Source organism: Fusarium poae, chromosome 2, assembly GCF_019609905.1.
Source record: "Fusarium poae strain DAOMC 252244 chromosome 2, whole genome shotgun sequence".
Classification (NCBI taxonomy): Eukaryota; Fungi; Ascomycota; class Sordariomycetes; order Hypocreales; family Nectriaceae; genus Fusarium; species Fusarium poae.
The window spans coordinates 6,653,529-6,668,075 of NC_058400.1; the positions used below are offsets into that span (position 1 = coordinate 6,653,529).

Below are 14,547 nucleotides of genomic sequence, written 5' to 3' on the forward strand. Positions count from 1 at the left end.
CATTCTCGGGAGATTAGCTAATGACTGATACGAGAATGAGACCAGGAGAATCCGAAGAGTCTGCCATATGTATAGGTGGACACGCATTAAATTTGCAGGGCAATGAAATCACAAGTAATAGCCCTGATACACATACACACATTGATCTCAGATCGATTATCCTATGTAGTTTGGAGCATAGACACCCAACTACGCTTAGCAATGTAGATCATGACTTCTCCAGCCTATCAGCTTGAACATCCTCCACATTCTCATCGTCGATTCTCTTTGCACGGCTCGCAGCGATACCCACATCCTCAACCTTGGAGAAATCTGCAATGCCAAAGACCTCATCCATACGTTCAAGCGAGATCTGTGGGTAACATCCATTAGTCTCCGCATATGTCTCGGCCGACAGGGACTACTTACGCCCTTTGTCTCAGGTATCCAATACGCAGCAATAGCCATGAATAAGTTGAAGGATCCAAAGATAAAGTAGGCTCGATATGGATCATGCAGAAGCATTACGGGGGTTGACTTTGACACTGCCAGGTTGTGGACCCAGTGGGTAAATGATGCCAGCGCGACGTTATACGCTCGTAGACGGTTGGTAGGGATTTCCGATACGTAGATCCAGGCTACACCATTAGTACAATCCTTTGTCTCGACGTCCACTACTCACAAACAGGTCCCCAACTCATGTTAAAAGCCGCAGCAAAGATGTACACCATCGCCAGTGCAGCAATGCCTGCGGGAGGAGGATGGTCGTTCTCTCCAGGCTCAGGACCGAAGCGAAGGTACTAGGCATGTCAGCTTGAGTCGGGATGCATGTCAAAGATACCTACAAAGCCGATGAAGAACATGCAAAATGCCTGGATGGCACCGCCAAACATGAAAGATTTACGCCGACCAAGGGAATCAGCCAGGAAGAAGATGAAGATCAAGCATGTCACGACCTTGACTACACCGTAAATCTGTAGGTGTCAGTCAATACATGTATACTGTAAAACAAGGATGAGTGCACTTACACCTTGTGCGAACAACGCCGTCGTGGTGCTCGAGAGTCCTAGACCTTTGAAGATCTGAATAGTCAGCAAGATTTATCATGAGAAATGCCGCTCCATAAACGACTTACAGTCGGGGCGTAGTAGTTGATAGCACCAGTCTAGACGTTGTTAGCGACTCATCAGGAAAAGCCTTTGTCAACACTTACACCTGTCCACTGTCCAAGCGTGACTATACCGACAGTCAAAAATGCTCTCTTCCTGTTCCAAGGTAGAGTCCAGCACTCTTTTTGGATTGCCCAGAATCCTGTGTCTTGCATGACCGCGTTCTCTTGATCAATCTGTGTCTTGAGCTCCAACAACTCCTGCTGAATATACGCATGATCAACAGGCAACTTCCTCACGTCGGACAGAACAGCGCCAGCCTTTTCCCACTGGTCCCTAGAAGCCAGCCATCGTGGTGATTCCGGGCAGAATATCATGCTGATGAAGAGAAGAGCTGGACAGATCGACTGGCAGGCGAGGGGAACCATCCAAGTTGCTCTGCCGGGGAGGTGAAGCAGGGAGCCATAGTTAATGAAGTAAGCTGTCATACCACCGAGAACGAGGAGTAGCTGGAAGAAACCAACGAGAAAACCACGAATAGCACGGGGTGAGTTTTCAGAGACATAAGTTGGCGCGAGCATTGTTCCTGCACCGAGGCCAAGACCTTCGATGAAGCTTTATCTCGTTAGAACTACACACACTCAAATGGCTTGCAGAAGATACATACCGACCAATATAGAATGCAGAGAGATGACCATATGAGAATGCTTGCATGATTCCACCGATGAAACCAGTGATGGCAACAAGAAGAAGAGCGGGCTTTCGGCCCTTGCGATCGGCAAAGGGACTTGAGAGGAGAGCTCCGCCAATAGCACCGGCTTGCATAGTAGTGACAAGATTGCCAGCAAGATCAGCGCGTGCTTGATCAGAACGATCGTTCATACCAAACTCTCTAGAAAGATGTCAATATGGAAGTTGCTCGCTTAAAACATGCGACGAACCGTTGAAAGTCTGGCATAGCGAGAACACCACCAATGATACCAGCATCAACACCGAAGAGGGCTCCAGCAAAACATGCCTTGAATTGTCAGCAAATGCGTATGTCAAAATTTGACAGACTATTGGCTTACCGAAGCAGTCAGGGCAATCACTCGCCAGTTGTAAATCTCTGGAGGATCAACGTGGATAGCATCATTGCGCACGATGCGCTTGAACATTCCATGTATCGTCATATTTACTATCGATACACTCTTCTCCACGGAGAAAAGAAAAAAAGGCACAATTGAAGATGATCTTGATGAAACGGAAATAAAAGCTTACGAGAGCATCCTGATTTAAGTAGTGGAGTCACGGCTCGATTGCATAAGTGTGAGCTTTATTTGTCTTAATCCCCGGGATGAGATGTGATATCAATGCGGGGTTGAGATGGAGGCATGATTGTTTGTCTCTGTAGATCATTCTGGGGTAGTTACAGATCGGGGAGTATCGCTTGATGATCAGGTGGTGATTTGCTCCGGGGAGTGTCGGCTACGAATTAACAAGTCTTGGTTGGATCGCAGAAGGGGAAAATCCAACCGCTGAGGCGAGTTTTGGAGTTCAGTGGGTTCATGAATACCTATTGTGGGGGATTAACTAGTGACTCTAGGGTTCCCTCGCATTGCTGCAACCTTTCGGACTTAACAGAGTGGGCTGCAGCCAACATGCAGGTTAGCTGATGCCCAGGGTCTGAATGAAACATTGGTTCACGAGCAACATTTATGAGTGGGGAGTATCTCAAATAGTGGCATAGTTGTGTGCTTGTAAGGACCGGAGAGTCTCGCCTCCATATTCCGGAGCAAGATACCCGGCAGACTACGAACGGACTCTGACACTATATTTACCCTTCTAACGATGACGCATTCTAGGCTATTATATCAAGTTTGACTACCCCAAAGAGCATTAGGATTATCCCAAATCTGTTCTAGCTCTGATCTGAGTGAAGGCGTGGGCCATCCGCATCTCTTCTGACACGAATCCAACATTTCCAGGACGGCGTCTTTCTGGCGAGGGTCTTGCATAAACATACCGGCTGTATGATGAATTAGTAAAACACTAAGTTTGTACGACACGAACCTACCAATGAAGAGACATTGTGAGGACAACATGCTCGACGCGTCTTCGGTGAGAGTCATACCAATTCCACAGACCATATTGATACTTTGTTGTATATCCTTTTGGCGTTTTAGTAGACCTTGTATACCGTCAAGATGTGGCTCGTGAGCGGCAATGAGGATTCGGGAGCAATGGTGAAGCTGCACCGCAAGTCCTATCTTCAGTCAGCCATTTAGATGTCTAATCGAGACGATGTTACGTACCAAAACATTGCGGATGTATGAGATACGGTTTAAAGACTTCGATCCCATACTGGCTCATGGTAGGTAATGGAGAGAACCCAACTGTCAAATGAGACTGCCATTCAGTCAACATGTTCTTCAACGCTTTTGCCCAACCTATCCTCCCTACCAGGCCACCTTCCATCTCAAACGATGAGTCAACAGCACAAAAATTAACGACCTGTGCCATGATCCAGATAGCTCTTGAAGCAAGTTCATGATCGTCTAGTTCTGCATATCCTTTCTTGGGCATCCACGTACTATACGTTCTCCTCTTCTCGCGAAAGGCAACCCATATATCCTGTCGTAGCCACGCCCACCACGTCGTGCTTTCAAGACTCGATGTTTCCACTTCAATCTGTCTAGATCTTAGTATTCTAAAGACGCCCTGGAGGTGCTGTTGCCAGTCCTGTCGCGATCCGCGTAGCATTTCATACGTTGATACTATGAGCGTCGTGGCCATTAGTTCTTGGCTGTTCTGATACGTTGAGTACCGCATGGCCTTTTGAATATAGTGTAACGTTTGGTAGTAATACTGCAGGGCGATATTTTGGCCAGGACGCTGATTGGGTGGAATACTTTCATCGAGAGACTGGTGGTAGCTCGATAACGCAAGAATGGCGTTGAGAAGACCGGCATTTCGGACAGCGAGATGTGGAACTCTTGTGGAGAAGGTCCTGGCTGGATCAAACAAGTCGAGCTGTAACTGTTAATGCTAGGGTCAGAGTATAGCGTCGTTCAACCTACCCATGAACATATTCTATGCAGAAAGTTCCGAAACAGGTCTTGCTCTCGATCGAGTAGTGAGATACACTCAGAAGCCTGCCATAGGCTCTCCTCAGAAATATTCGACGGGCGACTGTTTCGTCTGTTGGGTATATCTGGTTGTTTGTCAATGGCCCTTGTCGCTCTCTGTAATGGAGTGATGTCGCTTTCGGCTTGACCATCTGGAGACGTGTCAAGAAGATCGCCCTGGAGCGCATCTGGTTCCAGAATGTCTTCGTTTGGGGCGTCATTGGCAAGAATTCCGAACCATTGAACTGCAGCTGCACTTGCGGATGAGGCTGGCGTTGTTGAAGTGGAATCTGACTGTCCTGCGAACCAGTCTGTCGGATGAAGTTGATGTTCCGGTTGTACTGTTGGATCCAAGTCCAGACTACCATTGAAGTGTAGTTGATCTTGAGATGCACCTGGCCCCAATGCTACATGATGTTGGGATGCAGCGATTGAACGAACTGTGTGTGTGAGTTCATTTTGGGTACTGATGATCTGGCCCAAGTGCCGAAGGATTTCCAAACTAGCTGGATCGAATCTATGCAGTTGGCGTTAATATGACCCCGAGAACAAATCAGGTATGAAACAACGCACTGCGAATGATCCTTCTCAGCGTTATCGTAAGAACAGTGAATGCCTAACGATGCACAGAACCCACACGTAGGCTGCACGTTGTCGCATTTTGTCTTTCTGGCGCGACATACATGACACGCCGTCAAACCTCTTTTACGAGGATACCTCTTGTCTGAGGCGGGTAGGCGTGCCCGTTTCGGGCCATTTTTTGTTTTTGTCACGTCGGGCATTGTCTTCTGTGTGTTTTTTACGGGTATGAAAGGCGACAAAGAGATCAAGGATCGGGGAGATTTGATCAAAGTACCCGAAAACGAGGAAACAAAGAAGGGGTGGGGGATTTGCAATGACTGCATTCCGTGTCAGACAATTTGTCTTGGCGACTGTTGGTTCCAGGGCGTCTTGTGATGCCTATTGGGCCTTGTGCATATTAAGTAGATAAGTACTGCGATATTGGTGTGTAACCCCTCACGGGGATTGTCGGGTGTGGAAATGGACAGAACAAAAGATAGTTGCGGAAATACAAAGTTGACTATAAGCATAAGATCTGAGAGATGTTACAAAAGAGGCATTTGCCCAGAAAATAAACATTTTTTAGTTCACAGATCGATCTTTGTTGCTTCATTTCCCACTCATATTTAACTCATCATGGGTGACCTTGATCTTGACCAGCCACAGGCCTCAAACCCTGTCTCATCCTGGCAGACAGCCCATATCCACACACGCCCCAAGGCCTTTTCGACAGACATCCTCATTGTCGGCGGCGGTCTTGGAGGCGTCGCAGCAGCTCTCGGTGCTCTTCGTAGAGGTCGCCGTGTTTTATTGACAGAAGAATACGAATGGCTAGGTGGACAATTGACAAGCCAAGCAGTACCGCCAGATGAACATACCTGGGTCGAGCAATTCGGTGTTACGCGCTCGTACCGTGCTTTGAGAGATGGCGTCAGACAATATTACCGCGATAACTACCCCCTGACAGAAGATGCAAGGAGGAGACCTCAGCTAAACCCGGGTGCTGGACATGTCAGCAAGCTTTGTCACGAGCCAAGAGTTGCAGTAGCCGTTATTGAAGCCATGCTGACGCCGTTCATTGGCAGTGGCTTACTGGTTGTCAAGAAGCGAGTCAAGGCTGTGTCTTGTGATATGCTGGAACAGGTCGTTCGGTCTATAACATTCCGAAAGTTAGACATGCAGGACACTTTTACCGTCGAAGCGAAATATGTCATTGACGCGACAGAACTTGGGGATTTGCTGCCCATGACCAACACTCCTTATGTTACGGGCTTCGAGTCACGAAAGGACACGGGAGAGCCAAGTGCACCCGAAGAAGCCCAACCTCAGAATTCGCAGGCGGTATCCATATGTTTCGCCGTGGACCATATTGAAGGACAAGACAATACAATCCCGAAGCCTGAGAAGTACGATCACTGGCGAAAATGTCATCCCGACTTCTGGGGCGCGCCACTGCTAGGTCTCAAAGCGCCTCATCCTCGAACCCTGGAGATCGTGGAACGAGAGTTTACGCCGAACCCCAATGATGATCCAGCGTTGGTCATGTCTGATCAGCGAAAGTCTGGCGGCGATATGAATCTCTGGACATTTCGACGTATTGCAGCCAAGGACAACTTTACGCCTGGGGCTTATCAGTCAGATATCTGCCTTGTGAACTGGCCCATGATTGACTACTTTGAGAAACCCATCATTGATGTCTCTGAAAACGAACTTCAAGAGCGCCTTGCTGAGGCGGCGTCTTTGTCTTACAGTATGCTGTATTATCTACAGACAGACTGTCCCCGCGCAGATGGTAAAGGTACAGGCTATCCTGGTCTTCGATTAAGAGGCGACATTACTGGAACAGAACACGGTCTGGCAATGGCACCTTATGTCCGGGAATCGCGCCGCATCAAAGCCGTCACTACGATTGTCGAGCAAGATTTGTCCCTTGATATCCGAGGCTCCAAGGGTGCAGTACACTACCCTGACAGCGTAGGTGTAGGCATGTACCGTATTGACCTTCACCCTTCTACTGGCGGAGACAACTATATCGACGTGGCATGCTGTCCATTTGAGATCCCCCTCGGAGCTTTAATCCCTCTGGAAAGGCCAAATCTGCTCGCCGCGTCTAAGAACATCGGCACGACACACATTACGAATGGATGTTACAGATTACATCCTGTGGAGTGGAACATTGGTGAGGCCGCGGGTCTGTTAGCGGCACATTGTCTTGATGAGGATTTGTCACCGCATAATGTGCAGAGAAACAAGGAGCTATTTAAGAAGTTCCAGGATATGATTGTCAAAGAGGGTATCGAGACGGAATGGCCTGATGTTTCTGGATACTGAGATAGGTCAAAGTCATTGCTATCGAGCGGGATTAGAGCATAGCGATCTAGATATAAAACAAGAAGATTTGTACAGGCAGAGATCCGATCACTAATACTCGAAACAATACCAACAGTTACGGTATTTGAAGGCTTTCAAGCCTTCCCAGCAGCAACCTCGTACGATGGTGGTGGGACATCAGGTACATGAACTTCAGTTGTAGAAGGACCGGCTGTTGGGCCCCTGGCATGTAGTATTTGTGGCTCTCCCGTGAGACCAAGTATTTCAAGAAAATCCCTTCTCTTCAAAGCCTTGATAAACTTGATCGCACTCTCATTCGCATCCGCCATAGGATCAGCTCCATAATCCATGAACAATTTGGCCATGTTAAAGTCAAGCCTCAAAATGGCCAGCATCAACGGCGTTCTGTTCAAGCCGTCCACTTCGTTGACATCAACACCGTGAGATAAGAGACTTTTGACGTGATTGCGGTGGTTCACATCAATGGAGTATGTTATCATAGTTTGGCCTCCCAGCATGCGTACCTTGGTCTCTGCACCGCGGATGAGCAGTTCTTCGACGACTTCCGGGCTGGCTGTTTCCACGGCATGGCAGATTGCAGGCAGACCGAAGGTGATATCCGTGGCATTGTGATCAGCACCGTTATCCATGAGCATTCCCAGGACTTCCAGCTTGTCATCCGTCTTTAGAAGAGGGTTCCTGATGACTTTTATGATGATTGGTTGGTTTTGGGCATCTGTAAATCCGAGATCAACACCGGCAGCTACAAGCTGTCTGAGAATATCCAAGCGCTTTTTGTTGATGGTGTACTCGAGGATTGTCGTGCACAGGATGGTGGTTGGTTTGGTCTGGGCGCCTTTTTCCAAAAGTACCTTTACCATCTTGGTATTTTCGGTCTGAATAGCTATGTTGAGAACCGAGTTCCCATGGATATCGTGACTGTTGACATCTGCGCCATGTTCAATCAATGCAAGAACAATGTCGACTTGATCCTTCTTGACGGCCTGTGCAAGAATACTCCCACCAGCCAGCGTAGATGCATCTGGATTGGCACCGTTCTCCAAGAGGAACTTCACACCCGACACGTTCCCCTTATTCACTACCTCGATAAAATACAGCTCACCAGACTTAGACACTTCATTTACATCCTCGCCAGAGTCAAGCAGCATTTTGCAGACATTCAAACTTCCCACAGACGCAGCCTTAAATAGAGGAGGTAGCTTGTTTGTAGTTGCTCCCATTGAGAGGAGAAGGCGACTGGTTCCCGTTTGGTCATGTAAAATGGCACACTTGATAGGTGTGTTGCCGTCCTCATTGCGGCCGTGGACGTTGGCGCCTTGTGAGATGAGACCCGACACCTGTTGTTCGTCACCACGCATAGCGGCGTGGCATAGCGCTGAGACTAGGGGATCAGGTTTCGGACGGAAACCAGATTTAAGAGTTTTGAAGAACGAGAATCGACTGGACTGCGTTGGACTGATTGGGTATGTGTAAGGAGGAGGTACGTCGAAGCTGTTCGTGGCCTGTTGCCTGGCATTGCTATCTCGCTGTGTATTTCCCATATTTTCTTTTCAAGAATTGTACTCAGGATACGTATGAGAAGAAGATTGAAGGATGTAAAGTGACAAAATGGTAATAACAACAGACCAGAGAGGACACGATCTTTCTAATAGGGAGCCTGGCATGATATAAGCTCAAGAAACGATCGCTCGACGGTATTACTACACCACTGTGCATATGTGGTGACGTAAATTAGCCAGGGACACGTCTTAGTGGCTTATATAGCACTAATAGCCCTGTCGACCAACCCCAGTGCTTAAGTGAACAGGAAGTTTCAATGCATCTGGGGATATCAGGGGATGTACACATTAACACCCACAGGCCTCCCATCCCAGAACTTGATACAGTCTATAGCCCGTCGATTAATGACTGATTTACATGACCTAAGAATTAGTCGTACAAATGACTTTTGTCGGAGATGAGCTGCCAAGTATCCAGAGGCGTGTTAGTCAACGCTAGCCTCTCTGGAATCGGAATGGTTGCGCAAATCCTTTGACCACGACGTTTATGGCAGTCCTTTCGAGCTTCCTTTTACGTCTGCATGATGCCCAGCCCGATGTAGTAACCCTTTCGATTAACGTCAAAGTCGGCTTAGTTGTGCTGCAGAAGCTGTGCAAGAGGCCCAACAAAGTAATGGCCGAGATGGGTTATCATTCCTCCGTACCTGTTCCATTGGTTCAATCACTGATTAAGACAGTAAGACGGCGCAGAGATATGATCAGCAACACAAACTCGATGTCGCATGTGAACAAAGCCTACGGTGGATATTTGCTCCGGGCATGGGTTGGCTTTGAAGATCTGGTAGTGGCACAGCTCCAACGAAACGGGTGGTCGAACTGTCTCTAGAATGAAATGCAATAAGGAAGCGAGTCGGAACTTGCTTGAATGGAACTAGCTCTTGAACAATATCTATCTATAACTGGACATACTGAGCCACTCATCTATCACCGAAAGTGACGGACGTGGCAAACCTTTATATCTTTGCTCATCATACGTCTTTGCCAATGCCTTTCGCAACATCTTCCCTTTTCTCACCAACACCCTGCTTGCACCGGCTGGATCATTACTTTCAGAAAATCTATTTGCCTTCTCCTCAGCCTGGTTCCTCATCCGTTGTAATGTGTCACTCTCTTCCTTTTGTACAAGACAGAGAGCACACCGACACTCGAAATCCCACGTCTTACGAAAAGCAGCCTGCCTCAATTTGTAACTGCTAGACTCGTCATAGCTATGAGTGATCTCCTCACGGGCAGCTATCCCTCTCGTAGCACGGAAGAGTATGAGATCGCCAATAAAATTCTTCTTTGCGTTGGGTATGCATGAGTGGTTGATGTATGGTGCTCGGACCCATAGACCCGTGCTTGCATTGCTGATGTCTTCGTCTTGCGATTGCTGCCCTAATCCAAATGCGTTGCGCTGGACAATGTCATGAACCTGAAAAGTATCAATGACAGGAACATCGTCGGCTTCGATTAGCTTCTGTCCAGTGCCCTTGTAGTTTCCATGTAGACTCAGGACCTTTTCAACTTGGGAAGGGTTGTTGAGTAGCTTTTGAACAACGGCTTTGTGTAAACCAGAGGGGAAAACTGTGATAGCAGCGTCTTTTCGAGTATCGCATACCAAAGCGCTGAAGGTCTCAGGCTCGTGGCCCCAGGCCACACAAAAAGCCTTCTCACACATAATGATTTCATTTGGACTTATATCCCTCGTAGCGAAGAGGCCACGGCCAGCGCCAGGACTAGGTCTGACCTCGGTAGGTCCATTGAAAGACGCAGCGTCAGGTCTTCCACCAGTTTTTGCAAGTGAGCTGACGATTCTGCTCATGTTATAGGCACCACCTGCAGCCTCTCGAAGTCTGATATCGGTCCTTTTCATATGTAGTTTTGCATGTTGACCATCAGGCTGGAGCCTCGCTTGTTGTTCAAAGTACGCTCTGGCCTGTATAAATTCGCTCTGACCGTAAGCGGCCAGGCCTGCTCGACTGTAGGCTTTTGCATTAAGGAACTTGAGGTCACCCTCTTGATCGTATGTAATGGAAGACAAAGCATCCGATTTTGCTTCATCGAACCTCTGGAGTTTCAAGTTTACATAAGATCTGTTCCTGTACAGATCGTTTTGTAAGGTCTTGTTCGACTTGCTATCCGAGAGCAGCTTCAACCCCTGGGTGTAGTAGAAGTGGGCCAGTGTGAGTTCTCTCTTCTTGAGGAGTGCACGGTTGCCTTTCTCTTTGTACGCTTCTGGAGGAGGAGACTCATGCAAAGATATACCGTAGGGGTCTTGACGCCAAGATTCAGGATCATCGCTCACTTCAGTGACAATCAGATCCGACGGATGGTTCACTTGTATGGTAGACTCCACATTGTTGTTGAGCGTGTAGTAAGGCTCTTTGACAATAAACTCAGAGGCGGTATCCAAAATGTCGCGCCGATGTCGAGATTTGTGCAAGAACAACTCGATACGCTCGACATTACTAGAAGACTTGTCTTGCACAACTGCCCATGACGATGCTTCGAGGATAACGACTGGAGAGACGCGGCGCAAGGAGAGATAAAAGCCTCTATGATGTGTCTCCATGCGTAGGTCCCTGATACACATTGGTTCAAGATCATCGAGTTTCTTGATGCAAGGCAGGTATGGATCACCAACACCATATGCTGGCATTGTTTCCTTGGATTTCCTGGACTCATCAAGTCCAAATGCCGCAGAAGAGATGTCTTGCATTAGGGATGTTGAAATTGCTTGTTCAATCAAGTTTTTGACGTCTTTGTGTTCTTTTGCTCTCGCTATTTGCTCTGCTCGATACCTCAGTCCATTGAGGACTGTTGTCTGGATACGAGACGATTCCTCGGGTGACATGAACAGAGTGTTTGAAGTCATTGCCGATGGATCTAACTCTTGATATTATGAATGATTATAAGTTGAGGGATAAATGCAAGACAAATTTAAAACAAAAATGTCAAAGAAGGACTCGGGATAATACACGGATTGACTAGACTAGTCCTTGAATTTATACTCATTCTTCAAAGGCGAAGGCACCACTTCCATTGAGATTAAAGACTGTCATACCGATGGGCTTCACAGCACAAGAGCAACATAGCGGCGTAGAGTAAGCAACTGACTCATAGATTGCGTCCCATCGTCCATTTCCATTCATGTTCCTGTAGTTTGGAATTTGATTAGGTCTCGACGTTTCACGATAATAGCGACGAATCAAGTAGTTTAGAATCCGACCCAGCCACTCACAACATCCCGAATCAACTTCTAGAGTCAGTGTTGTCTACAAAACACCAGAAAATGAATTTGAAGGATTTGGCTCAGTAGTCGATGACAACCAATTAAGAAGCTTCCTTTCCGAGCCAACCAATCGAAGAGCGACGGCGCTGTGACACATCATCTCCATGGGAAGTAAAAAGCGATAGTCAAAATGTGTTCTTATCATTCAAAGGTTACTCATTACGTAGATAAATATTACTATATAACACCAGATTTGGCTTTCAAGGCATGAAAGACTTCAACCCCTTAGGTGGGCATATGGTCGGAGATGACAGTTTTTTAAGAGGATTCCATGGCTTGTGAATTTCTCCGTATTCCCGATTTCTGAACGCAAGTGTCATATAATAATCAGATGAAATAGTATACCTCCAGTAAATACAGTAAAAAAGGCCACTGGTGTGAGCTAATATATAGCCAATGTCGAAACGAACGAACGACGATGTGTGTACAATATGCATTCAATCCACGCTGAACCATGAGCCCCCCAATGTTTGCCTTTAACTGCATATCTTTGGAACCTCTGTTTCTATTGCTGTGCTTAAGATTCCTCTTCTTTGCGAGCATAAACGTACCGAACAGTCATGTAGGGATGAATCTTGCGGTTACGGAGGAACTTGCGCATCTCCATGAGGAAGACTTGGTATTCGTCATCGGGCCATTGGAGGATGGTCTTCCAAAGGAGGAGGGTGTAGCCTGAAATATCGTTAGAAGATGCATAGAAACCACGAACATGTGTATCTTACCCTCGAGGTCGTTCTCGAGTGTGGCGCGGACAAAGTTTCCCACTTCTCTCAACTCAGGGTCCTTCGGCCATCCACCGATAGGGAACTACATCACGAGTCAGCAAGACATTTTGGAACCATCGGCTAAATACCCACCTTGTACTCAATGCTCTTGATATCCGTGAATCCAGCCTCGTGGATTCCCTTTTCCTGCAGATCTCCATCTTGAACAAAGAACGAGTTACCCAGCAATTTACCTCCCTCGGTGAACAGTTTTGCCCAGAGCTTTAGACAGTCAAGATCATCAGTTGTACCGTCATCGCTACGAATTCGCACATCAGCCTCAGCGGATTGGATCCAACCATCGGCGGCACAACAGCGATAGGCCTCTTTATAAAGAGATGTCCAGTCCTTGATGGCACCGAAGAGGTAGCGGATATGAATAAAGTCGAAAGTGTTGTTATCCCATGTCCAGCGGAGGGTGGCGTCGTCGATCTCAAACTTTACATTGGGAGGGACCCAACTGGGAATTGTAAGTGGAGTCTAATACACTGAGAGATAGGGATATCTTACGTAGGTTGGATGGGAGACAGATCCGAGCCAATGACTTCAGCTTCAGGATACTCATCCGCAAAATCGCTGTAAGAGGTCAGTATACAAGCGGGATACACAAGGCAAAAGTCTTACATGGCCCAGATACCTATGGGACGTTAGTTGTTTTAAGTTGACGTCTAGACAGCAAAACGTACCAGTTCCAGTGCCGACGTCAAGTACTTTCTACTCGCTGTAAGCAAGTCAAGTCATATGACCAAAAATGCATGCACATACCTGTACATTAGAATTGATAGGTGCAAGGAAGAGCTTTCCACCCAAAAGCAGTGTCAAGGCTTGATGGCTGTCCAACTTTAGCAAGGTTCTACTCGTTTAAACATAGCACATACTTGATGTCAATCGAGGCAGACTGCTGCTCATCGTTGGGAGTAAAGTACTCAGTTGGGTGTCTGTCACTGTGAAATGTGCGGCCTTGAATGGTACGGTACTCGAGAATGCTTGACGTGATGGAAGCAGTGGAGCTGGCGCTTCAGAGAAGAGTAAGCAGATGCTATGCAGCCAAGTGGAGGGTATCGGCATGTCTCACGCGTCGTCACCAACAGCAGAATCAGTTTCACTCTCGTCGCCATCCTACCGGCAGCTGTCAGCGCCTGTCTATATGGGTACATTTTGTTTCGTAATGAAACGGATATTGACTTTTGGCTCACCTGTGGATCAGCAGCGGGAACTAACTCTGGCTGCGGCGCCGGAGCTGACTCGACGGCCGACGCTAGATCGGACCGGGCCGTGGGAGCAGCGACAGTCGCAGGCTGGTCGGACATTGTCTTGGTATCGTTGACGAAATTTGTCTGTCACAGTAAGCCCGAACTGTACTCGGGAGGATCAGCTCAAGTTTGTTGGTGACAAGAGTCGGTCGGAAATGGGCTCAAACCAACACAGGGAAAGGGATTTTTGGTGAGGGGAACCCAAGAGGCTTGGGACGGTAAGACAAAGAGAGTGTCTGTGGGGGGTGTTAGAACTAATTCGGTTTGGTTAAAGAGAACACGAACCAATGATTGATGAAGTAGAGTTGCAGTCGCTTAACTTGTCAACGATGGACAAGGATTAGCGCATCAGGAGAAAATGGGCAGACTTTCGACCGAGAAGTCCGTATTGCCGAAGGCAGGCACTTGGTTATTATTCCCATGCAGATCATGTTGGTCTGGAGTTTGGGGGCCACTTCTTGTTGATCTTATGTATTAACTTTGCTGCCTCTGAAATCAGGATACTGATATATGATACGACAGTTCATCCGGTATTGTAGTGTATTGACTTCCATTCGTCCGAGTAATCAATTTCACAACAACCACTCAA

At 47.4% G+C, this 14,547-nt stretch overlaps 6 protein-coding genes across 6 annotated transcripts; 1 reads left to right on the forward strand and 5 right to left on the reverse strand.

Annotated features, from left to right (window-relative positions):
- Positions 1-208: 208 nt before the first annotated feature.
- On the reverse strand, positions 209-2,260 carry FPOAC1_006247 (uncharacterized protein; the record flags this gene model as incomplete). The annotated part of the gene is made up of 10 exons (XM_044850732.1): positions 209-352; positions 409-617; positions 662-779; positions 825-953; positions 1,008-1,061; positions 1,115-1,144; positions 1,193-1,703; positions 1,756-1,980; positions 2,030-2,106; positions 2,159-2,260. The coding sequence occupies 10 exons, from the start codon at positions 2,258-2,260 to the stop codon at positions 209-211; spliced, it is 1,599 nt and encodes a 532-aa protein (XP_044709444.1).
- Positions 2,261-2,941: 681 nt separating this feature from the next.
- Positions 2,942-4,952, reverse strand: FPOAC1_006248 (uncharacterized protein; the record flags this gene model as incomplete). Its single annotated transcript, XM_044850733.1, has 6 exons — positions 2,942-3,096; positions 3,145-3,333; positions 3,383-4,100; positions 4,148-4,712; positions 4,769-4,839; positions 4,896-4,952. 6 exons carry the CDS (start codon positions 4,950-4,952, stop codon positions 2,942-2,944), a joined length of 1,755 nt encoding a protein of 584 aa, XP_044709445.1.
- A 440-nt stretch (positions 4,953-5,392) lies between these two features.
- Positions 5,393-7,087, forward strand: FPOAC1_006249 (uncharacterized protein; the record flags this gene model as incomplete). Its single annotated transcript, XM_044850734.1, has 1 exon — positions 5,393-7,087. The coding sequence occupies one exon, from the start codon at positions 5,393-5,395 to the stop codon at positions 7,085-7,087; it is 1,695 nt and encodes a 564-aa protein (XP_044709446.1).
- A 134-nt stretch (positions 7,088-7,221) lies between these two features.
- Positions 7,222-8,649, reverse strand: FPOAC1_006250 (uncharacterized protein; the record flags this gene model as incomplete). The annotated part of the gene is made up of 1 exon (XM_044850735.1): positions 7,222-8,649. The coding sequence occupies one exon, from the start codon at positions 8,647-8,649 to the stop codon at positions 7,222-7,224; it is 1,428 nt and encodes a 475-aa protein (XP_044709447.1).
- A 1,121-nt stretch (positions 8,650-9,770) lies between these two features.
- On the reverse strand, positions 9,771-11,524 carry FPOAC1_006251 (uncharacterized protein; the record flags this gene model as incomplete). The annotated part of the gene is made up of 2 exons (XM_044850736.1): positions 9,771-9,781; positions 9,832-11,524. The coding sequence occupies 2 exons, from the start codon at positions 11,522-11,524 to the stop codon at positions 9,771-9,773; spliced, it is 1,704 nt and encodes a 567-aa protein (XP_044709448.1).
- A 934-nt stretch (positions 11,525-12,458) lies between these two features.
- Positions 12,459-14,015, reverse strand: FPOAC1_006252 (uncharacterized protein; the record flags this gene model as incomplete). Its single annotated transcript, XM_044850737.1, has 10 exons — positions 12,459-12,613; positions 12,664-12,748; positions 12,799-13,165; positions 13,216-13,281; positions 13,330-13,342; positions 13,392-13,419; positions 13,471-13,537; positions 13,584-13,721; positions 13,781-13,824; positions 13,902-14,015. The coding sequence occupies 10 exons, from the start codon at positions 14,013-14,015 to the stop codon at positions 12,459-12,461; spliced, it is 1,077 nt and encodes a 358-aa protein (XP_044709449.1).
- Between the last annotated feature and the right edge of the window lie 532 nt (positions 14,016-14,547).